Below are 26571 nucleotides of genomic sequence, written 5' to 3'. Positions count from 1 at the left end.
TTCAATTGTCTATATTATAAATTAACTATAAAAATAAAAATTAGAAGCTTTAACTCATTCAAAACATTTGCATTAATATTATTAATTTGCATTAATATTTATTAACTAATTAACAAATAGGTGGATTTAAAAATTTCACTCTCAAAGATCAAAGTCTATTAGGTAATGTTTTCAAATCTAGAAAATATTTGGGGTAAAAGATAGGTAGAAATATGATGTGTGTTTTCCTTTTAAATTTATTTTTATATTTAAATCAGATGAAAACTGAGAAAAATTGTGGAGAAACTACACTGCACTATCTTTTCACCTTAACACAAACATTCTTGGGATTTTTAAATAGCATCGTTCAGATCTGTTCCCACCCACGTGCTAAGCTGTATGCAGAGTGCACATATAGCTTTATATCTATATTTCCATTAATATTTTATCATATACAACTTTTTACACCATGAAATCATTAAACCATCCTTATGGTATGGAAGAGCTCACACAGTGCATTTGAAGGTTGTTTAAAATTTCTGTCACTATCACAGTATATTGAAAATCCTTCTTCCAGATTTTGAAATATTTCTTTATGAAAGAGTCCCAAGAATTGAATTTCTGAGCAAACAGATTAGTCATTGTAATAATTCTTGATTCCTATGCTAAATTTATTTCTAAAGAATTTGTCACAATTAATGCAGTAATGTGTCTTATCAAATCCCCAAGAGTGAATTTTAACATAAAATAATCCTTCAATTTTCTTTGTGAAATACAATATCTCCATGATTTACATGCTTACTTTCTAATAGATACGATGAGTTATTTGACTTTTAACACACAATTACACTTATAGCATTATTAGAACTCTAAAATGATATTTTCAATGTGAACAGAATCTATATATTATAATGGGTGATCTTTTGTAAATTATGTTTTGGTAAGATGATCATAATCAGGACATTAAGTAACACTGCCATCTCTTCATTGTACAAAACAAATATGTTTTTATCTTCCCTTTTCCTGAGCAAACATCTTCCCCACTAGCAGAAACTCCCAAGAATTTAAATGTAAAATAGATCTAATTAATTATCCAGGACTATAGTATTTTAAATATGAATCTGACAAACTGCCAAGACTTTTCAATGAATCAAAAAGAAAACACTGAATGTTTATTCTTAATTATCTTGGACTTTACAAAATAATAATCTAATAAAGAAGTTAAAAGTATATCTATTTTTTTCCAGGTCACAGATATGTTGAACATAACACATAACTAATGCTATTCGCAAAGGATGTGATCATCTCTTATGGTTAAGAGAACAGAACCCAAGATGAACTGGGGTTAAATACTTTGTGACACTGAACACTTAGAATATTACAGTTTTACTTTGATTATTAAAGACATAATGTATGCCTGCATAATAGGTTCTCAGAATGATAGCTACAACATGAGAGTTTGGGGTTTAATTTTCCCTGAACTTCATTGTTCAGTTTACTTAACAATATTATTGTCCTAAAGACACAGACTAATAACCTGTCTTTAGAATTTAGGAAGTTTTGCCTGAACAGAAATATCAGATAACAAATTTTAAATACTCTGGGGAACTTTAAATTTACTTATACTTTGTCACCAGTATATGTAGCATGTATCTTTTAAAAAAAGTTTTATTAAATAAAATGAGTGATTAAAGTATAGGATCCTGAATATTAATAATATAATAAAACCTATTCACCTTATAATTTTAATTTTTAAAATAAATATTTAGGTGGTTCTAAGATAAGAAGCCTCATCTCTAAACACTGGATCACCTAAAATTTGTAAACTGCATAATATTTATAGAATAGTAAAGTCTAAGGAAGTCTTCCTTTCATTAAAATAGTATATTAAAATGCTACTTTGAATAACAAATCTTAAATGAATGCCTGAGAATAATTTTTATTATTTATTTATTTATTTATATTGAGGTATAGTTGATTTACAATGTTGTATTAGTTTCAAGTAAACAACATTGTGATTCAATATTTTTATAGATTATACTCCATTTAAAGTTATTATAAAATATTGGCTATATTCCCTGTACATTACATCCTTGCAGCTTATTTATTTTATACATAATAGTTTTTACCTCTTAATCTCCTCCCCTTATCTTGCCTCTCTCCCCCTTCCCTCTCCTTACTGATAACCACTAGTTTGTTTTCTATATCTGAGAAGAACTTTTAAAAGGCAATTAAATCTGAGGGAAGGAAGGGAATGAGAACAAGGGAGCCAAGATCCATTGTATTTTAAATGTACTTTCCTATATGACTTGGACCTCAATGGAACTTGTGAACCATTAATTTCAATTACACTGAAAGCCCCAAACAAACCCCAGGCACTGTAAATCTCATTAATCTTAAATACATGGGGACTGGAATAAATAGACTTTGAATTAACTCAATCTAAATTACCTGATATTAAAATATAATTGGAATTCAGTTGCTTTACATTGCTTGCCAGTCTTTCAGGCAGAATAGATTGCTATATCTAGCAAGCCTTATTACAATTTTATCTAATTTTGAAGTTTCAGAGTAATATTTTTAAAAGGAACAATTTTGAAATTGGGAAAATAAGGGCATTTCACTGATGTTTCTATCTAGTTTCTTAAAATTTAGGGACCTTTAATCAAACTTCAGCTCTTTAAGAGGGAATTTTCAATGTGAGTTGGTTCAACTAAACATTAAATTCCAAATGTAGACATGTCAACTGCTAAATGTATCCAATAATATATTACTTTTATAAAAATTATAATTTCCATATTTCTAGGTCTCTTACTGCAATCATTTCTATAATGATGAGGTAAAGTATGATTTTTAACATCTGCTTAATAAAAAGAATGAATATATAATAGTAAGAAGAGGAATAATAAACATGTTGCTAAGCAGTAAGAATAAAAAATATGTTGCTAAAATGAGACCACATATTCCAAAGACAAAGATAATTTTGAAAAAGTCTGCCACTTTTTGGAAGTCTGGTATCATTATCGCTATCTACTTATAAAGTCACTGTGTGAAAATATTACCATAATAATTTTGTGTTATTTTTACTAGCCTTTGAAATATTTGATTAGAATTTATGTAAGATCTAAGTGTTTGAGAGGTGCATTTCATCAGGGCCATTCTTATTAATATCCCAATTTTAAAAAAGTATTAAACTAGGATAAATGTTCATGCATTCTATGTATCTCCAAGTTCATTTACAGAAAACTGGGAAGAATGGATAGCATACAATTTAAGCCAATCCACCTTTAAAATCTGTAATATACACATGTAGCATGAGAATACTGATACCTGAGAAGAAATGTGCTTTGAAACCCTTCTTGGATACAGTATTGTCAGATTTGAATTCAATTCTCATATTGTTGAACTGAGATGTGATCACTTCAGGCACTTCAGCACCACAAAATTTGCCATGCAATTTAGACTCAGAAGAAAGACCACTCCAAATCTCCGCATAATCGTATTTGCAAACCTAGAAATAAACATGGTTACTGTAATTACCAGATTTGAGAGCATCAGATGATTGACATTTACTTTTTTTAAATTTACTGTGTTTTTCCCTCTTTACTCCTGTGGTAGTCAAACTGGACTTAACAGGTCCAAAAATCAAGAAAAGTGTCCAAATATGAAGCAGAAGGCATGATAGACAGATGAGAGAATTTTGCTCCGAATAGCCCCAAGAGATGTATATACAAATGTATGCTTGTATATATGTATTTACAGCATACATATTTTCCAAAAAATACAGACTTAAGGAAAACTGCGATGAATAATTGTTTAACAAAGCATATGATTGAACTCTGGGCATGATGCGTACTTTGCAATATGTCAACTCAAATTACTGGCTCTTGTGATATTAATTAGGTGATAAATAAGCAAAATGTTGCTAGGAAAAATGAAATAAGTTTTCTATCTACTTTGTTACAACTGCAACTTTTATTTAGAGAGGGCTCTGACACAAGATGGGATAATGTTACCGAAGCTAAAGTTGTTTGATATTGATTTTCCTTTTAGATATCAGTAAAATGAATAAAACAATGAAGTTATAACTTAACCCAGTATTCTATAAGTCAAGATTTTGCTCATGATTTTATTTTAAATATTCAAGACTTTAAACTATGAAAATGCACAGAATTTTATTAATAGGATTCCATACAGTAACCTCATCATAAGTTTAAGAATTCCAGGATATGTTACAGAGTTTGTAAAGGCTCCTTCCATGAATAAATACTGCTACCATGAGAAAAATGCTTTCAAGCACAATGCCCCATTTATTTTAAACCATCTACCCTTCTTCCTCGTAAACATAAACGTTTATCCTTCTTAGGAACATCTATCAATTAGTGAATCAAAATGCCATTCTGCCACAACCAACAGCTTTAGGTAAACTGAGAAAGTAGAAGCCATTCAATACTAAGCTCACATTACATTGAAGAACTGGCAGGGAGATTCCCATTTTCAAAATGTGTTGCTCATATGAAAGCTGTTCTAAGATTACTATAAAAATACATTCTTAATTTTAATATTTCCCCAAATTTAAGATAATTATTAAAGAAAAATGATGTTTTATGTGGATAAATTATGTAAGAAATATAAATTGCAGTCTTTTCCATCATAAAGCTTACATGATGTAAAGAAGATCTCAAAATGAGCTCTAAAATTGTACAATTCTCTGAAATATCAGTGCATTACACTTCATATTTTAATTTTCTTTAAGCAACACAAAAGTCTGCACTTCTTTTTAACTCAAAACCATAGAAATGCCTTGACTACTACAAATAGAATTTTTAAAAATGATTAAAAGAAAGAAGGATAAGTGGGAGGGGAAAAAAGAAGAAGCAAAGATACATACACAAAGACAAAATTACGGTATAAAACCCACAAATATTACCAACAATTATTGTCCAGGAGCACAGATACATTATATTTCTGTTCTCTCAGTTCTCTGTGAGTGTTCAACAGATATACATCAAAGACAAAATAATTTTTGAGTGAATTTTATCACACTTTTGGATCTCATTCATTTTAAAATAAACACAGGAAAAAAAAGTTGTTGGGAGTAAGGATGTGGGAGTTAGAGAAAAGAAAAGAAAGTAGAAAAGCTGAAATAGAACAAACATTTATTACATTTTCTCTGGACTTAATGTTGACCGATCACACAAGACACAGTTCTAAAAGTTGTCATCTCTAGGCCTGACATTCCATTTGAATTTGGTGTGTATGTACCAGCACATAGGAATTCTCAAATAAATGATTTCATTTGTTTAAAAGTGATCACCAGACAGAAAACTGGATGTTTGCTATGGTAAGCTATAAAGTCAAAGGGAAGATAGTGTCAACTAAATACATGTTTTATTGAGGTTAAAAATATTTCTTTCTTCTTCTCTATCTTTCTCACTTTATCTGTGAACCATAAGCATACTCATAATGAAAAACTACTTATATAATGAAAATATACCCATTTCCACAAGTGAAATATACCAGGTTTTCCCAAAAAGCTATTTTCGTTATGACTCAACAAGTGAATTTTGGTTTATTTTTTCTAGAAAAATCTATGTGACATTACCCTAATATTTTCGTAGTACTTTAATAAATCAGGAAAATGCTGGGGGGTAATTTTCAATCTCCCAGAGACAGTCTAAAATATCATCCAATGCCAGCAGGAATTATAAGCAGTTGCAGAAACGAGAAATAGAGCAAAGAAAGACTACAGCATTTATACTATTGTACTACTGCAATTTTCCTTCCTCCCTTCTTTTTTTCCTTCCTTCCTTCCTCCCTCCCTTCCTTCTTCCTTCCTTTCTTTCTTTCTTCTTCTCTCTCTCTCTCTTTTTTTTTTAGTTTACCAGATTGTCTTTAGGGATTCCTAAAACACTTTATAAAAAAATATATTTATTATTCACTTACTTCATTGCCCTCCAATTCAAAAAACTCAAACTTCATAGAAATTCTGTACTGTGTTGGTGCCACCACTTGCCACACGCAGTGTTTGTTGGGAGGGTACTCCTTGGGCCAGCCTGGAGTGGTTATGGTGCCATTCAGTTTTGTAAGAAGTCCTCCGCAAGCCGCTAAAAAGAAAGAAAAGGGAAAGGTTTCCCCTAATAAATCTACCCCCTTCTTAGCACCTTTCCATTGATAATCAAACATCTCAGTATTAAATTTCAACCATCTTCTGGATTTTTCGAAATCTAGAAAGCTGCAGTCTCTATTCCTTAATCTTTAGTACAACTATTTTAATCATCTAATCCAATTTATAAAGTGTTATTTTGTAGATATGGAGTGAAGAAAATGATGGCTTTACACTTTAGATCGCTTCAAAGTTGGGCGAGCAATATAAAGAAACCTGGGGGTCAGATTTCTTATATTTTAAGTGTGTATAATAATACCTACACCACACGATTGTTGTGAGAATTAATAAAAAGGTATAGGTAAAGTACAATACAGCATGATGTATTAAGACCAAAATCAATTGTTTATTTCCCCAAACTCTTTTTTTTTTTCCAAGACAAGGAAGGAGTTACTTGAGCTAGAAGGCAAGGTAAACTATAGTAAATAGAGCATATTTGTTATTGCAAAAACTCCATTTAGCAACTGGTTTTCTTTCTCTTTTGGATGATCTATTTAAAAGAGGTACTATTTATGTTACCTCTCTTTCTTATTGATAGTGAAATTAGGAAAGTTAGGGTTTCAAAAGCAAGTTAAGTGAAATGAACATATTGTACACAGTTCCTAATTAATTCCTAGGGAGTCAAGAGTTAGCTAAAGTAACTGGTCTCTTGAATTGCCTTTGAATATATAGGCATATGTATGTATATGTGGATATGTATGTTAACTAATATAAATATTACTATATTTATAAACATATTTTTTAAACTACCTGTAATCTCAGGTTTACCATATTTGGTAAGTTTCTAAAGTGTATTTATTTTTAGTAGTCATGTGGAAATAACAGCCACATAACTTCATTATTATCTGGAATACAATGTCCTGTGTTTTAAAGATACTGTATTTTCTTCATAACTGTGTCTATTTTATTCTAGTATAAGAGGGAGGCATAAAAAGAGAAGGAGAATGAGACTACATGATAGAAGGAAATGGGTAGGGGTTTCAGGCAGGGAACCCCACGTGCAAATCTGGTCCCACCTTCGCAGGTCCTTTTGTCAGGTCCCAGCTCATAGCCAGGCTCGCAGGAGCACTGGTAACTGCCCAGTGTGTTCAGACAACGCTGCTCACAGCCTCCACGGTCAGGCTTGGCACACTCGTCTTCCTCTATAAAAATGGCGACAATTAGACAATTGATTTCTTCAACGAAGGAACAGGAACAATTTGCAAGGCCTTGACTGATGACATAGAAGAACCCATGTCACTGTAATCTAAGAATTGTGTAAGAACCAGAAGGACTGGTCCAACTGAAGATCACCTCATCTCAGACACAGTATGTTTTTTTCTGACTTTAAAGTTAAAGAGGATTATTAAAACCTAGAGATTTTTCAGAATGGAATAGAAAAACTTACTGAAAAAACATGGATTCACCTGTTCATTTCATTGTATAGTTTGCTAGGTAGCCTGAAGAAATGCTTTTAAAGTAATATCATTATTAAGAAATAAAATATGGTGACTAAAAATTAAAAAGAAGGAAAACTATGAAACTTAATAGACCTCTTTAAATTGAAAACATTCACTGTTTTTTATATAGATATGTTGATCCAGAAAATACAATAATTCCAGATTTTTGTAAACAGAAACTATTTTAATTGTGTATGGTAACATGAAAATATATATGAAATAGACATATGAAAAATATATACTGTTTAAAAAACACATATTACAAGGTACTCCATAATCTCACTCTTTAGGAATAACCTACTGTGAGTTAGGAAAACAGCAAACAATATTCTCTGGAGAAATTATGCATCATCCAAAGACTAGGCATTTTGTTAAGCAAATACACAAACATCACGAGAGAGACTCTTATAATATGTTTCTTCTACTGTAAAATATAACATAGAGAAGATTTAAACCATGTAAATGAACAATTTAATGAATACTTGGAATACATATAGTAGAAGTGCCAAGGTTCTCTGCCTTTCAGTTCAAATGGTGAGCATCTAAGTAATGCTCAGGAAAAATCAATTATATTATTGCTCTTTGAATAATGAAAATATCTAGATATTATTCACACTAAATTTTGACATACACTACTGAATCCATCACTTATTCTTTAAAAATTATTATAGAGAAAATTTATTTTCTCTTCACATAAAAGAATTTTATTCTATAATAACACACTTAACCTAAGTGCCTATGAATTGTCAAAATACAAATCTGATGTTATTATTTGCACTAAAATAGCTTTCTTTTTACCTGAGGAATACACACCAAACATGGGACATGAAAATAAACTAAAATTTGCTTATACAATTCAAAATTAAAGCTGATCAGCAATAATGTCAAAAAGACATTTTAGGGATCAGAATGTTCTACTAAGGAGGCCATACATTATTTCTAATGTGACAGAATTCTATTCTCTAAGGGATGGTTTAGATGCTGCCACCTGGAAATAAATTGATAAACTATATATCAGTAATCCCCTTCTGGTTATGAACACTTTGTTGATTACATTGCAAATATTTTCCTCTTGTCTGTATATTTCTGGATTTTGACTATTTCCTAAAAAACAGGTGGTAGAATATCCTAATGGAGTTCCTACCCTGTGCTACAAATCTCCAAATTCCAGTTTTATAACCAGTAAACTATTCCATCAAAAACCATCAAAATATCTTTATGAATAGTGCATACGTCAATCTTCAATATTACTTTATTTCTCCCCTAACTCAAAGATAAATACCACATTTATCCCTGACAGAGAAAATCTTCCACTTTAAATGATTTCAAGTTACCTTTAAAAAAATTGGCAGCGAACCCTGCTTTGTTCACAGTTCCATCAGAAACAAACTTCATCCACAAGGTATTGGAGGTAGATCTGATATCTTCAGGTTTATCATAACCACAAAAACGCCCTATTAAAGGACTATTTTCACTGGTTCCATCTCGAACTTCTAGGTAGTCATAGGCACAGTTGTCATGTCTCTCAATCTGTAATAGTAAAAATATGTGATCTATCTCATTAATAGACAAAACAATTTCTATAAAAAAGTATCATGTATTCTCAGTGCCATAGTACTAACATGGCCATATTACTTATACCAAAAGAGAGCATTTCTGTTGAGTGTGTATGGTAATATCTACACTGTCCATGAATAAAGGATGTATTATTCTGGTAGAGAGACAGAGGAAAAAAATCTATGAAAAAGTGCATCTACATGCACTAGGATCAATAGAAGTTAACTGCCTTTTAAAATAAAATAAAAATACAAGTAGTAATTCTTTAGAAAATAGAATTTAAGAGAATCCAGACTAATAATTATCATTAGAAATCTGGGCTAGATATGCTATAAACAATGCATAATTTGTTCTGAAACATAGTTATAAAAATTGCTCATAGTTGATCAAAAAATCATTATTTTTTCAATAGCGTGGCTGAATTCATATTATTGACAAATGTTGCACTATTTTAGGTTATACATATCTTTTTGAAGCAAAATCTGATAACATGGGGATTACATTTCTTCCTAGTCTATGAAATCCTTTATCCATAGTTAGCATAGCTTTGTGTGGGAAGACTACTCCATTGTAGAACTAGCACTGGCTGCCCCTCTCAGGGTAACAGGCATGTTTAGATGAGACTTTTACCTTAACACATTATTCTTGACCTGTGCAGCCTGGATGTACTCAATCTCTTTCCTAAACAACTAAATGCAAATACTAGCTCAGACTATTGGCTTTATGAAGAAGTGAATGTTTGTAGACCTTTGTTTTAGCTCTAAACTTCTACAAAAAACAAAACAAAATTTACAAATTGTTTTATAAATTGTAAGACAATTTCTAAATAAATTCTTGCTTTTGTTTTTTTCATAGAAAATGGGCCCTAACTCTGAAGTCTTAATAGAGTCAACTACTTATTAGGTATTTGAAGCCGGAAAGCACTGACATCTATAATTATAAACCATGAAAAGTATCACATGTTGTCAACCAACATTCAACATACAATTCACTAATTTATGGAATTCTCCTATTACAGAATGAATGTCAGGGAACACATTCATTCTATGAACTACAACCTGTATGCATGAAACTTCTGGTATAGTTGGTTGAAGAAGTCATTTCCTGATTTGTCAATACATTAACAATGATAGTCTTCAAATTAGGCAGCATAAGGACAAACAGAAAAAAATAGATTTTGAAGCAGATTTGGTTAGAACTAAGTACTGCATTTGCTGCTGCCCTTTTCCCAATCACAAATCAGGATTCATTTATTTCTTCAATAAATATTCAGTGCTGGTTCTGTTCTGTGCACTCTTCTCACTGCTTAGTATGCATCATTCATCAAAATAACAGAGCCTCGCCCTGCTGGAGCTTATACTGGTGGGTAGAGAGCAAAGGAACAATAAACAAGGTAAATAATAATCATAAAATATTAGAAAATAATACATTCTATGGAAGAATACAAAGTGAAACAAGATAGGAAGTATGAGCAGTGGGGGTGGTGGGATTGAAGGTTGCAATTTTACTATCAGTAGGAGCTCATTGTGACTCATAAATCCAGATTTTTCCCTAAAAATGTATTCTCTTCGTGTGTGGAATTATGGGAAAGAATTGGAAAATATTTAACATTAAAAATATCTCATTATTTAAAGCATACTTTTGAGACAGTAGCTGTTAAATAGAGAGGTGAGGGAGAGCTAGCAGTCTCACTAGGAACAAAATTAGTCACTGGGGTGACAAGGCCAATCTGACCAGCTATAACACACCTTCTTCTCTCAGTCTTTAATACAGTCCCTTCAAAATCAGAGTTCTCTATAAATATGAGAACATTTCCAGATGGCCAAAGTCTATTCATTGGTTAAGGGGACATATAAAATAACATCTAAAACTCTCAGGGTGTACAACTTGATAAAAGGGTAAGCAAAACTGAACAAACAACAAAACTGTAGGAAAAATAACCGAAGGTCTCAGCAAGTCAACCTATCTATCTTCACCTGCTTGAGCAGCACAGAATGAAATGCTTGCAACTCATGAATTATTTTGGAAAGGGGGAAGAGGCTAAGTTAGAAGAGGAAAGGGAGTGAGAACACACAATGAAGAAAGTAGCTGCTTGCCATGGAAAGTTAATTAATAGAAAAAAAATCACGTTGCTTCATATCAACAGTCATACCAGAGTAAAAAATAAGAAGGTTAATTAAAATGGGTTTTTAATTACTATTTATGAAGAAATTACTGCTTTTGAAAATTACAGTACGAAGAAAACGAGAGACACTGTTGAAAAAAATTACATATGATCAGTAATTAAAAGGATATAGGGGCTTCCCTGGTGGCGCAGTGGTTGAGAGTCCGCCTGCCAATGCAGGGGACACAGGTTTGTGCCCCGGTCTGGGAAGATCCCACATGCCGCAGAGCAGCTAGGCCTGTGAGCCATGGCCGCTGAGCCTGCGCGTCCGGAGCCTGTGCTCCGCAACGGGAGAAGCCACAACAGTGAGAGGCCGCGTACCACAAAAAAAAAAAAAAAAAAAAAAAAAAAAAGGATATAGGATAGCGGGTATTTCCCTGTATATAAAACTCACTCTGTTCCTTTAACAGTTAAACAATACTCTTTAAATTTTAATTTATAGTATATTCACTGGTTACGTTGTAAAAATTAGAGCTTTAAATATTTTATATGATACACAAAGTGTAAATATCTCATGGGTAAAATGAATAAAAATGACCAATTTTAGGATTATTTCACCAGTACCTATTTATGAATTACATATTACTTATATATTATTATGCACCTGGTATTAGGGATAAAACAATAGAAATATACACTGTAGTCTCACACAGTAAATGCCATGGTTGTTGACCTACATATCATATCAATGACCTCCATAATCTTTGTTTACATGTTTTTCCAGTTTAATTATTTTAATCCTAATTGCAATACCAGCACAATAAATCTTCTCTATTGGTGTTAATTATAATTATACCTCTTCAACTACATCCACATAACAGTAATGATGGTGAGCACAAATGAGAGTTTGAGTTATTTTATGTTATTTGTGTAACATTTTCTCCAGCAGTATCGATTACTTTATCAATTAGTATAAATATAGTTGAAAAAATAAATATGGTTGAAGCTAAAAAGTGGATAAGTTCATTGATGTTATGCCAGTAACCTTAGGTACCATGAGAAAAAGAACACCAAAGTCAGTAATTCATAAAAAAAAGAAAAGGAAAAACAGTCTCTTCTTGATTTAAAGCGTGGACATGTAATAAATATGTTTGGTAATGATAATGCTGATTTATTACAGACTTTAAGGTAATCAGAACACAAACCATATAGGAATGTGGCAAGTTTATCATAACGTAAACAGACCTAATATGTATATAAAGAAAACAGTGAAAGTGACATTAAGCTCTGAAGATTGCTTTAGAAAACTGATATATAAATGATATTGGAAGTAAATCCAAGTACACAAAGAAAGAAGAATAAGTACAAAGCTTAGCCAGAAGGGATTAATATTACATTTCATTACTAAGTGTGGGGGGTCCATGTCTTTACTGGCAGGTTAGAGAGGAAGCATCAAAAAGCTGAGTTACTTTATTTAGCAAGAACTAAAATCAATTAAAAGTAACCTAAAGTAATCAGCCTCTCATTCTAACACTGCCAACCAGTGCAGGGCTTTGTGGTCAGTGCATGTGGGGGAGCTCTAAGACTGAAGGAATGCCAGCCCTGGAGCAAGACACCATACCCAGGCTCAGGGGCCATTCACACACTTTGCTTTCATTTTACAATCAAATTTCCAAATAAATATAACATTGCAAAAACATCTACTGCAATACCTACTTATTTGTAAAAACCTCTGAAAACTCCAAAGTTTCTAGGTAATAGTTTCAGTAAAACTCTCCCGTACTCCCTGAAAAATTGAAAATAAAATTACCATATGATTCAGCAATTCCACTTCCGGGTATTATATTTGGAAAATTGAAAGCAGGGTCTTGGAGACATACTTGTACATCCATGTTCATATCAGCATTATCCATAATAGCCAAGGGGTGGAAGCAATCCAAATGTCCATCAGTGGATGAATGGATAAGCAAAATGTGGTCTATACATAAAATGGGATATTAGCCATAAAAAGGAAGGAAATCCTTTCAAGTGCTATAACATGGATGAACCTTGAGGATATTACACTAAGTGAAATTTTTAAAAAGTGACACAAAAAATCAAATATTGTATGATTTCATTTACATGAGGTACCCAGAATAGTCAAATTCAAAGAGACATAAAGCAGAAGAGTGATTGCCAGGGGCTGGGGGGACGGGGAAATGGGAAGTTGTTGCTTACTGGGTAAAGAGTTTCAGTTTTGCAGGATGAAAAGTGTTCTGGAGGTTGATTACACAACAATGTGAATGTACTTAACACTACTGTGTCATACACTTAAAAAATAGTTAAGATGGTAATAGTAATAAAATAGTAATAAAAAAAAGTCTTCTATGAGTGTTAGAATGTAATTTCAAACTATAATTCATACTATCAACTCCATAAATGATTTAACTTTTATAGATAATATAACTTAAAGTTCTATACATTTGGAACAATGCTAAGTCATTATTTTTTGCTTTGGGGTAAAATGTTAAAGAAAAGTATGACTAACAAAAACAATCAAGATTAGCATTTATTATTAAAAATAAATTAATTTTAATAATGAGAAAAATACAGTAAATTTAAGTAATAAATGCTATGACAAAAAGAATTTTAAATAAAAAGGAAAAAAGTTTAATAGATTATTTTAAAATGTATCACTGTCATATTTAATATTTTATTAATTAGTATTAGTTTTATTTTTACTATTTAATACTTAATGAATATTGATATGTATACAATTAGAGCTCAAAAATGGAGGAGAAAAATCAAAATGCTCAACCATGTGAAAATCAAAACCATAAGGCTGGGTTAGGTCTACTTTTATATGATTCAGTTTTCTCAATGCTGCCATTTGATTTTTTTTCCCTTCATGACACAATTATTTTTAACTCATAAATTTAATAAATATTTACTGAAAACCTGTGATGACCAGATAATAAATATATACTTGATAGTATATAAACAGTGATGAATAAACAGACATGTCCCTGACTGACAGGCATTTATTGATTAAACAACTCAAATGTACAAATGACAATAGTTATGATGGGAAAGAATTTATTGCCATGAGAGAATTAGATGCCTCATTCTGCTACCAAGATCTGGGTGTAAGAGTGCCAGGCCATGGAATTGGTATCACTCACAGTCTACCAATTAAGAACTGTGTGACCTTGGGCAAGTTTATTTAATCTAATCTTTCAGAGCAGAATGATAGCCTAAACTATAATTCTGAAGAGCTACTTTATATAGTAGCTCTTATATAGTCATATTCTCTTATACAGTCATTAACCAATATATATTCTTAGCCAAATATCCAAAAATAGTGCAGGGCAAGCATTAAAATGTTAACTAATTAAGATCTTGTCTTGGCTTCCTAGTTCATTCACAAAGACTAGTCTACTTAACTCAAACTAATATAAAATATTTAAAGGAATTAAAGGATTACTCTTAATCAGGTAATTCACAAAGTACAGTTGACCCTTGAATAACGTAGGAGTTAGGGATGCCAACCAAGAACAGTTGAAAAACCGCCAACTGCTATCTCTGCCTCAAAAACAAAGGAACTGATAAATGACTCACCCAAGGGAAGGAGGCTGAAATAGTTTGCAGAGGTTCACCACTTAAACCCTAATTCTTCTGATTCCATATATTGTGATCTCTAATCAAACACAAACTTTCCCCCACACTTAAAGATCTGTAAAATGAAAATAACAGGTACTATGTTTATTTTAAAAAGTCTACATATAAGTGGACCCCTGCAGTTCAAACCTGTGTTGTTCAAGGGTCAACTGTACCAAGATAAAAAACTTTTGTATGTAGTTTAGAATGTTGCTAGTAATTATGGGAAAGACTATTATATACTATGGTTTTCAAAAGGAAAGTATAACCAAATCACAGTGTGTAGAAATATTTATAAGTACCTCAAATGTAATCTCACTTAAATAAATGTACGTAGGGATTTTAACTAAACATAACTAAGCTCTGGGTTTATTTCACTTATTTCCTGCTTTACTGACATTTGTTTGAAGTTGTACTATTAAAGTCTCCCCAACTTTTTCTCTTACGTATTTCTGCATACTGAAAGTTCTCAAGTGAAATAGTAGTATAGAGGCTTTTTTACAAATAACACCACTGCTGAAGAGAAGACGAGTTCTTCAAAATGATTTTAGACATTATCTACATTCACGTACAAACTCACTTCAGTATTGGTCTTAAGAGACAACATACCAGTAACTACTAGAGAAGAAAAATCTTCCCAAAGGTGATGATTACAGAAGTATTAGGACTCTATTACCCTCATTAACAAAAGCACTTGTTCAGATTTCTTTCTGTACTTACATTAAAATCTAAGTAGCATTAGGAGAGGTGAATATTCCTGACATAAATTCACAGAAAGGCATAAATAATGAACAGCCAGTAAGTTCTTTATAGTAGATTTCAACAGAACTAGCTTATCTTAAGGGCCCTTTTATCTGAAAAGGGAGAGAGTGACATAGGGAATAAAAGAGTTACAAAAATAGAAAGTGTTTGAAAAAGTCAAAGACTGATATCAGTGAATAAAAACAGTTTTGTCAGAGAAAGACACAAAACACTGAGAAATAGTGAAGATATTTTTAAAATTATACATTTTAAATATAAAATGCATAAGCTGTATATTGAAAATGTTATGTAAACAAAAACAAATTGATATAAACAGATAACTGAGTAACTGAAACAAACCACCTAATGACCACTAGACCAAATTAAAAATATATACAGTTGATTCTCAGTATTAGCAGTAGTTGAGTTCAACAAAGTCACTGAAAACACTGAGTTAGTGAATACTGATTCATGCCTCCTGGAGAAATACAAGGTTAGGTTCCTGAGAGCTTCTGGTCACAAAATTTTTGTCATCAAATCAATACTTAACCTTGCTTTATGTGTGTTTCTGTTTAAAGGTACCTTCACAGATATTCAAATTCATTAACAGTGAACTCATGGCCAACAGCATTATAATGCACGCCTGAAAGTCTAACACAAAGATTTTCTCCATGAGGCACATGGGGAGTAGTGTTTGATAAAACTTTAAGCAGAGGAGTGTTTGATATAACTTACATTGTGAAAGTATCATCCCAGCTGTTGTGTGGATATCAGGATATGTAGGGCAAGGGTAGAGATGTGAAGAGTTCATCAAAGTTCCAAAGCAAGGGGCAGTGATTACAACAGTGGTGGCCAGAAAGTAGGTATAAAGTGGTCATGTATGTGGTATATTTTGAAGACAAAGCAAATGGAATATGCTTATTAATTGGCCTTGGGGTTTAAGACAAAAAATGGAATTAGGGATATTACTTGAGTAAATAGTGACATACTGAAACACTAAATACTGAAATAGGGAAGACTGAAGGTGAATGGGTTAGTGTGGGTAAAATAAGACAATCAAAGGCTTGATGTTAGTCAGTTAAAGATGAGAGGCCTACTAGACATTCAAATATGTCCAGCATATGAATAAAGGAGGAAAAACATAAGGAAATAAAGCAAAATGAAGAAAGGACAGGAAACTAGAGATAATAAATAAAATGTACTATCAGCCAAACTGTGACATGACTCTACCTCATTTCCAAAGCTTAGCAATAACTTATTCATTCACTTAATCAACAAGTATTTATTAAATGACTACTCTGTGTCAGGCATGGTTTTAAGTGCCTGAGGTGTAAATCTTTCTTATTTGTCCTTACATTATCCTATTTTTGAAGAATATCACTCTTACTATATTGATATATCAAAACAAACAAAAAAAACCCCAGAAAACCAAAAAAAAACTGCAAACCAACTAAGCCAGCAATTTCTGCATCTCAGTTTTTAGATGCATGGAATGAATGTATTTGCTGACATCACTACTATAATAGAATTCTGTAAAACATTGAATTATATATTGAAAGGCAGTTCATCACTTAATTTTTGCAATAGCACAAAATATTAACACATGTAATGTGGTCATTAGATAATTTTTCAATGAACCAGTTGTTTTGGTCTAAAAAGTGAGTCCTACCCAATTTTAGTTTACTCTTTACAATAAAGTGTTCTATTTGAATAATGTTTGCAATCCAATAAAATTTAAAAATAAATGTGAATCAGATAATCTCAGAACCAAGGTTTCCAAAAATGCAAAGGGGTCAGGGGCATAAACATCATGATCACAGCATAAAAGAGAGTTTTTTCATGATTAAAAAGAAATATGTCTTGAAAATTAGAAGGTACAAGCAAAGGGGTAGAGACAACACCAAAAAATATGTTACACAGTTTACAGGTGGGGGTATGAGTTTCTCTGGACTTTTGAGTAACACCTGGATTCCCCTGGGGCTCCTGCTATGGGGACTGGGACACCACACAGTCACCACACTCAGTGGCAAGCACATCCTGGCAATGAATGGGGTTCTCTACACTGGCATTCTGATCACTTGGACAGTAAGTAGGCCTTCTAATTTCAGTAAAGAAATAATCTCCAGTAATGGCATCTGGATCTCTAACTCTTTCTTGGACCTACTGCCAGCACCTCATCATTCCTTCCTACTCCACCTTGGGCTCTCAATTTCTAGCCTGATTCTGTAATTTAAACATGCTCAGGAGTTCTTGACAATTCCCATATCTCTTAGCTTCTAATTCCTCACTCAGTTCTCCCCACTACACAAAAATGACTCATTAGCTAGTGCAGTAGTTTTAGATGCAGACTTTGCTCCAGGATTCTGACTGGCCTTTGGTTTATTCTGCCCTCATCTAATAATGCAATGTCGGTGCTGATCTCTTCCCCAATAAATATTTTTGATGAAGTCAAAAGCTCCTAAGAATATTTAAATCCCTGTTTTTTTATATAAATAATTTTCTGCATAATGATAAAAAGTGAAAAATGGATTTACACTGTAACAACAACAAAAAAGATGATCTACCTTTAACCTCTTAGTTTAGAAGAGAAATAAAAGTTTTTTATTTAATGGACTCTTCAAGCATTCTTGTGAAACAAGCCTGGTCATTTGTCAAAAGAAACTATTGACAGTACTTCAAACATTCTAATTCAAAAAGCACAGATAATGTAAACTCACTTTAATCTTCTTGAAAATGTCTGCAGTAAGAGGAAAGAAGAAAAAAAAAAAACCTCTTTCGCTCTTGATGTTGCATTTTATAGGCAATCCTTTGCTTCTTTGTTGATGAAAAAGCTGATTCTCTAGTTCTTTGCTTTTTTAATGAGGATCCCTTAAATGCACTGTCATTTATGGAGGATGTGCCCCACAAAGGCTGCCTGAAGGACTTTACCTCAAAGGCCTGAAAGGTCAGCCCGACATAGCAGTCTTCTGACACTGCTATTTTCCATACACATTCTTTCATCGGCCTGTAGTCATCGGGGTAATTAGGAGACTGAATCTGTCCTTCATTTTTACGTATCTCACCTCCACAGATAGCTGAGGAAAGCAAAAATAAACAAATAAATAAACCTAGACATGCCATTTCATTTTCATTTGCTTCTAAGATAACATTTTAGTTTGGTGCCTGGAGCTGAGTACATAAAAACCAGGTTATAAAAATCAAGGTTGGCTGGTTGTAAATATTTAGTTGGTTAAAAAAAAAAACCTAGCCACTTAACTATAAATATTAGATAACAGTCAGCAGAGGAATATATGATTTTTTATCACTGTTAATTCACAGTTTTACAAAAACAAGCATTTTAAAAAAAAAACTTTAAAAACCTTTTGAGATTTTGTAATTTATTCTATGTGAGTTTTCTCTGACTCTCTGAACTGCTTCTTTAGGTCTTTTACCTCAGTGGAGGAGCTGATCAGGAGAGAAGCGCCACAAAACTCTCTGGGCCTCTGGCTGTGAGCGGCCCTCGTGCTCAACATCTGTGGCTCCATCCAAACCATACTCTTCACAACCACACAGTTAATCTCTAAAACAAATGCTTCCATCCTCTTAAAAGTCTAAGAGAAGCAGAAATCTTCTGTCTTCTAAATAACCTAAACTTCTGTGCTGGCAGAGGCAGGAGCAAGAAGGGTCTTCTCTACCCATGATCTGGCAAGAAGGTTTTTAAAGCCAGGAAGCACAATGCCAGTTTACTGTTTTAGATACATATAGAACAAAGCCTCTAGTAAATTCTTCTTGAATGCTGACACTCTCATTTAGACAAAGCAAGCTCCAGAACTGTGCGCAATTACTTTCTGTGCAGTTTCCTTTATCAAGGCATTTCCGCGGTATAGCCATCAAACACATACAAACTCAGCACAAAGAGAAGTGGTAATTTCTTCATAACATTTTAATGTTGTCATGAAAAAACAACCGAAGTTTAAGAACTCTTTTGCCGTTTGTTGTTGCTGTTGTTTTCCACACATCTCTATAATGAGTTCTTTTTTTCCCCACACATCCCTGATGAGTACATTTACATGTTACCACATTACTGGTACCAGAAAGCAGGTTGTTTCTGCAGTTTAAATTTACCAAGTATTTTTATTAAAATCATCATAATGAACATTATAATACAGGTTTAGAAAATTTTGTAATTGAAATACAGTTACAATATCATTCTAATGAAATTGAGAGAAAGGATATTTCTGTTTAGAGGTCTAAGAAGAAGCCATCTCTAAACTCAATGTGACTTGCCTTCATAGATAGCTGCAAAGCCCTTTCCCACCCAATTACTGCTGCTACGAAACTCAATCCACATTCTGCTGTCTGTAGAGGTTAGAACTTCAGGCAATTTGTCCCCACAGAATCTACCTAAAAGAAATAAAAGAATAAAGAGACTCCTAAATATGACTTTATATTCTAATTGCTTTTCATACTAGCTACAAATTGCATACATAAAACCTGATTTGGTTCCTGTATCTACCCCTAGGAACTAGAGCTATAATTATTCTTTAATATTTACTTAATAAAGGTAGATAAATAAATCTCTTCATATTTATTTATAGAATATTGGAACATATCACTCTCAGATTAACTGACTGATGTCAGTATCATTATCTGTAGAATTAAGTAACAGCTAGCTCAAAACATGTCCTATTTGTAAAATGACACATGATATATCAAGGTGGGGAATATTATTCTATGGAAAACAGAAAAAAGTACAAGTGATCCTGAAAAACTGCTTCAAATGTTCAATTTGCTCATTAGTAGGGAAGTGACAGCTCAAAGTATAGTTCTTTGTTTAGCCATGTTCAATGGCGACTTGTCAGGGAAACCCACAGACTGCCCAAGGATCTTATGTTACTACATACATCTCATCTATAAAGCTGTAGTATGTAGTGTAGTAGGCAGAATGGCAAACAGTATCAGAAGACTTAATAATGAGTTCTAATTTTTTCTGATTGTTTATCCACAGGCAAGTATAATACTGAGCAAATATATTATTGCCTGTCATTCCTTCTTCCCTCCTTCAACCTTCCACAAATATTCGTTGCTTACTGTATATCTGCTACTGTGCTCTAAGATTTTATGATGACAGAAAGTTAAATATGACAATGCACATGAAATAATTCCACAAAGAATAATATATTGTCATCCATTTTTGTGTGCCCTTGGTAATGATGTCATACATAGTTTTAGTATATGAAAAATGTCAGTCAACTTAAAACAAATTCATACTAACAGATAGCAGGTGAAAAAATGTCTCCCTAAATGGCAAAGTAAATTAGGGACATGTAAAAGAGAGCAATGTCCCTTAAACTGTAATGTGTGGGAAAGGGAGAGGGTGAGGGATAATTAGGAGTATGAGATTAACAGATACAAACTACTATGTATAAAATAGATAAACAAAAAGGATTTACTGTAAAGCACAGGAAACCATATTCAAAACCTTGTAATAACCTGTAATGGAATATAATCTGAAAAAATAATATATATCTATATCTGAACCACTTTGCTGTACACCTGAAACTAACAACACTGTAAATCAACTATACTTCAATTCTTTAAAAAAGGAAACTGGAAGAAAGTAACCTGACTAAAAGAGAAAAAGCTATAATGTGCATATGAATTGCCAGGGAGTCTGTCAAAATGCAGTCTCTGGTTCAGAAGGTACGGAGTGGGACCTGCATTTCCACACTTCTAACCTTCTAAGTGATTCTGATGCTGCCAGTGTGACAACTACACTCTGAGGAACAAGGTCTCAGAGGAAATAGTGGGGAAAGCTTTCCACATGAGCATTGTAATCAGACTAAGCCAGTCTGTGAGGCCATTATACCCTGCAGTGTGTAATGCTGATGGCGCTCTAAAAAGTGTTCTCAATATTTCAGTTTTAGAATTGGTTTTCAAATATGAGTTTAATGAAATGTTTTCTTTGGAACACACATACATATATTACAAATTGCTTCATCTAGGCTAAGAAACTAAATGTTCAATACAATGTTTTCCTCATCCTGACTTATCAAATTAGCTCAAATCTTAATTTTTCCTTATTTTTAAGCATTTCTACAGATCTCTTGGACTTACTAAGGCTGCTGTCACTTTTAATACAACAGTGTCCATTCAGCAGGTTTTAGATATTAAGAAGAAAAGATATGTAGGCAAATAAACACAGTTGAGTAAAGCTACTTCTAAAAATAGAAGTACAATCTCAAAAAAAAATGTCAGTAGAGTAGATGCTCACATGCTCACAGCAGCTCTCACCTTTAAGTAAAACAGAGGGCAACAGAAAGTGCCTAATGTAAGTTAGTGATGTGGTCTGTGGTTAAATGTTGGTAGCATATTTTCATGAGCACCAAATGTGAGCTACAATTTATGACACAAACTACAGATGCACCTTCTCAGCCACAAAAACCTGAGTAGCAAAACTGTGACGTCTACAATAGGAACCAATATCCTTGGTGCAGGAAGCCAGCAACCAAATGTGTACCTAACAGCTCATGCTCTACTGCCTTAGCAAACAAAGCAAAACAACATACACACACAAATACACAATTTATCTGGTTTACTCATTAAAACTCTGATTTTAAAATTAAAAATACAGAATATGTGATGATTATTCACTATAAGCTATTCTAAATCATTATGTTCAGGTCCAAATACCACCTCATAATTGAAACTGGTTTAAATCAATTAATTGTCTATTTATCTATCTGTCTGTGAGTATTTTTGCTGTGATTGAAAAAAGTATAAGAAAAATTAAAATGTTGGTCTCATACATTTTAAACCCTAAGATAACTCTTGAAAGAATTGTCTCTGGACAAGACAGACTACATGCATAGCCACATGAGGCAAAAAAATCTCTTACCAAGGAGAGGTGATTTCCTCCAGTACCCATCTCTTACTTCAATGTAATCATACCAGCACAAACTACTTTTGTATAGGTCCATCGTAGTAAAGTTTAAGACAATCTTCAAAATGTAACAAAAGAATACACAGATTAAAAATGATTGTAACTTCACATGGCTAGGAACCCAGGACTACTGTGAAAAGAGATTCATAGCAAATTTTTTTCCTGTATTAGTATCCCTCTAATATTTTTAAAATAAACACCTCAAAAAAACACCCATTTTCTCATTTACTTTAATGTCTAACAATTTAGAAGCACAATGTCAATAAAGAAACTAAACATTTCAGCAATTAAACCAAAGTTTCTGTAAAGTTAATTTGAACAATTGTGAAACAAACAGAAGTCTTTATTCAAATAGTTTATTTTGAATTTTCTTAGATAAGCATGACTTAAACCATGAGAACTTCTGATTTTACTGAGTGTCTTCTTTTTAATAATTTATTTCAGACATCTATAATTACATTAAAAATAACCACCATGTGCCATATTCCAGGAACATAATATCATTGTGTATGTTGAAATGTTTTAAATACAGCTCTAGAATTCAAATTTGTCCATGTAACTATAATCAAAGACAGATGTCACTATGTTTCTCCAGATCCAAGAATATGTATTCGAAGACCTTTTAAGTTAGAAGATCTTATACATGACCCTTTATTCTGTACTTTGTTTTGAAATGATGCTGCCTTTTAAGATAATTCAAGAGCAACTTTAGAAAAGACAGTTTTCTTACTGCTTTATAAAAAGACTTTACTTTTCATATAATTAACTTTCTTTTTAGTTGATTACACCAAAAAGTAGAGCCAAACTAACATAAAAATGCATATATCTGCTGAGGTAAAATTCACTTGGAAAATACTTTTTTATATTCAAAAACTCATTCTAACTCTATTCTGCTTAAAACATATAAGATGCTTAAGGTGTACAATGAACCTGTTCTTTAATCTAGAAATTGAAATGGACTTTGTCCAAAAGCAACAAATTATGAATATTTGACATACTTCTAATATAAAACTGTAGGTTGTAACAGTATTTACAGAATCCTTTTGTGTCAATATAAAAATTTCAATGTAGGAAGACTCTCGAGGAATGAAAAAAAAAGGAAAGAAAAAGCATAATTTTGAATCCATATTCCCTAAAAGTACTACCTTTTTTGTGTTAGAAAACATATACTTCTCCCCTTTCTTGAGCAAAGTATTTAACAGAAAGGTAAGTACTAATTATGGCAAATCAATCCTCACTCAACTAGCTTACTTCTTCCTAGGATGAAGATACAGCATAACAATAAATATTTCTCATGGCATCTTATATCTCAGCACCATGATGATCATTGATGAAATTGTATGCCAAAGTTGGTTTTAATTGCCCATATAAATAACAATTTCACAGAGATGGAAATTAAGAATTTATCTAACTATAATGAAAGTCAGTTGTACCTTATAATGGTGTTAACATTTCACCGTTAAATTCAACATTTACCAGTTTCTTTAAACATGTACTTTCTTGATTATAAAAGGGTGAAATCTATCAAGGATGTGAAAATAGAGACAAGATGTTGTTTAACTGTAATGCAGTAGGTGTGGCATAATTTGCTTCAGTTTAATAAAACTTCATTTATTTCTTTCTACCTTATTTATAGTTTTTTTTCTTTTTCCTTTGTTTTTTTTTCTTCATCTGATTTTATCATTCTAAATATTCTAAAAAACCTTTTACAAGAATTTCCAAAATATCAAAGGACAAATAACTAATCCTTTTTTTCCCTTTCTTTTTCAATAACCCTCCATACTTGATTATCAAAATGCAGTTTCTAAACTATTTTTCTGTAGTTACCAATATGCTTGCTCTTCCATCTCTGAATACCAATTCAACATTAGGTTATTCTTAGGACATAATTAGGAAATAATTTCTGGTTTTCCCCCTTAACTTTATATTTACTTTAAGTCTGCTACAAATGGGGAATACTACCACTGTCTGATATTAAGTTTCATTCTCCATTTGTATTTTCCCTGTAGCAACCACCAGGGTTTCAACTCTGTATGATCATATGAGAACTAATTTATTATAGCAGAGAGGGCAAAACTAGAATACAGACACAAACAGTAGACCTCAAGGCTCATTTGTGGCTTCCTTCTGGGGTATAAAGGAGTTGTATAATGGTATGCAAAGAGTTTCAACTTCCTCCTTGATGAGGAAAAAATCAGCTAAATTGGAGGGATGTGTGTCATCAAAATTTATTCAAAATTGAAACGATGTGGTTGGATTGCTAACAAACAGTTAATATTTGAAGTCTGGAACACACACACATACACATACGTGCGTGCGCGTGCACACACACACACACACACACAGTTGGAAGGGGGGTAACTCTAAACAGAAAAGTTTCCTATCTTGTTTTTAATCTATTTTAAACTCCAAGCACTGTGAAGGAACAAAACTGGCCTACTTTAATGTAAAACATAGCGTCCTTTAGAAGCAGAAAATGTAATAAAGATAGGTTTTCGAAAATCAAATCTTAGGGCTCTGATGTAGAAGTGAAACGTTGGCCTTTGAATAAGGTTGCTAGCAGAATCCATAATTGAATTACAAATCAAAAGCACTTGAAAAATACTTGATTGTTTTATATTATGCTATTTTATATAAATACATTGCATCTTTTTTTCAAAGAATGATGAAATAAAAACTACCTAGCACAATTATATAGATGTTTTATTTCTTATGTTAAGTATCAGTTTACCATTTCTCAATTTAAAATTAATCATAGTTCCTCTGGAACATGGGATTGAGGGAGATACAAGGAAAATTCTAAGATTTCCTGTGATCTGTTCGGGGTCTTACTTGCTATTCTGCAAATTAAATGGATTCAATTGCTGTGGAGTTTGCTTACTAAAGACTTTGTTTTACAATCTTACAGAGTGAACAATCTTGAAGAAAGGCAGATCAACAGTCAAGGGACTAGATGTCTGGAAGTCTCCAGAGAATGATATAAGCAGTGAACTTTTGTCAGCACGATTAAGACATTACTATCTACCTAAACTAATTCCATGAACACCATAAAAAGACCAATTAGAATAATATTTATACCTTATAGTGCTGGGGATGGGGAAGGTAGAAATCTTGTCAATTAGACTGATATTATTAAATAGTTTTTAGAAAGAGATATTAGAATTAAAAGCAGTAAAATAAAATAGATTTCAGGGCTCCATCCAGAAGCAGCTTGGACAAGTCTGATAAACTCTCTAGGCAGACAACTATTTTCTTCTCAGAAATAAGACTAGGGGCAAAATCAGGGACCAGTAAACTATACCCCATGGGCCAAATCCAGCCTGTAGCCAGTTTTTGTAAAGAAAGTTTTGTTATACACATTCGTTTACAAATTGTCTATGACTGCTTCTGCAATACAATGGTAGCACTGGGTACTTGAACAAACTGCATACCTGGCAGAGTCAAAAATATTTACTGTATATCCTCTCCAGAAAGATTTGCCAAATCCAAGAATAATTGATAATTAAGGGTTTGTTCAGTGCTGAACTATATCATACTAAAGGGAAAATTTGCATTTATTTTCACAACTAGGAGTTGTTTGTGACTTTGAGTGAAAAAGTGTAGGTTCAAGTTCTAGCTTCTCAGTTTGCTAGTTTACTTAAACTTTCTGAGATTGAATGAATGTTCTTGCTATAAAATAGAGATCATCATATCAGGCTGATCTCAGCAGAATTAAATCAGAGAGATTTAATTGGATAATGTGTAGAAAAACACTAAAGTAATCTAAATACATTGTTAAGATTCTCATTATTATTTTCATGGTACATACTTGAGCATCCCTTACAATATAAATCCTGAACAGGAGTTGAGGAAGATGGCATAAGAGTAAGAGGCGGAAATAACCTTCCTCCCCACAGATACATCAGAAATACATCTACACGTGGAACTGTTCCTATAGAACAATCACAGAACGCTGACACGTCACAACACATATTAATCAAACTACCAAAAATTAAATACAAAGAAAACATATTAAAAGCAGCAAGGG

At 32.5% G+C, this 26571-nt stretch overlaps 1 protein-coding gene across 7 annotated transcripts in view; it reads right to left on the bottom strand.

Annotated features, from left to right (window-relative positions):
- Positions 1-26571, bottom strand: part of TLL1 (tolloid like 1) — a 267057-nt gene that overhangs the window by 46278 nt on the left and 194208 nt on the right. For all 7 annotated transcript variants that reach the window (XM_067736574.1, XM_067736575.1, XM_067736576.1 and 4 more), the window contains 7 exons: positions 22500-22602; positions 19889-20005; positions 18551-18696; positions 8919-9114; positions 7162-7287; positions 5926-6086; positions 3310-3490 (listed from right to left, as the gene is read on the bottom strand). In XM_067736574.1, coding sequence (XP_067592675.1) covers positions 3310-3490; positions 5926-6086; positions 7162-7287; positions 8919-9114; positions 18551-18696; positions 19889-20005; positions 22500-22602 — 1030 coding nt within the window. The remainder of the gene's footprint in view (positions 1-3309; positions 3491-5925; positions 6087-7161; positions 7288-8918; positions 9115-18550; positions 18697-19888; positions 20006-22499; positions 22603-26571) is intronic.

Source organism: Pseudorca crassidens, chromosome 4 (assembly GCF_039906515.1).
Source record: "Pseudorca crassidens isolate mPseCra1 chromosome 4, mPseCra1.hap1, whole genome shotgun sequence".
Lineage (NCBI taxonomy): Eukaryota > Metazoa > Chordata > Mammalia > Artiodactyla > Delphinidae > Pseudorca > Pseudorca crassidens.
Note: the sequence above shows the minus strand (reverse complement) of the source record. Positions and strands in the feature narration are given on the sequence as shown.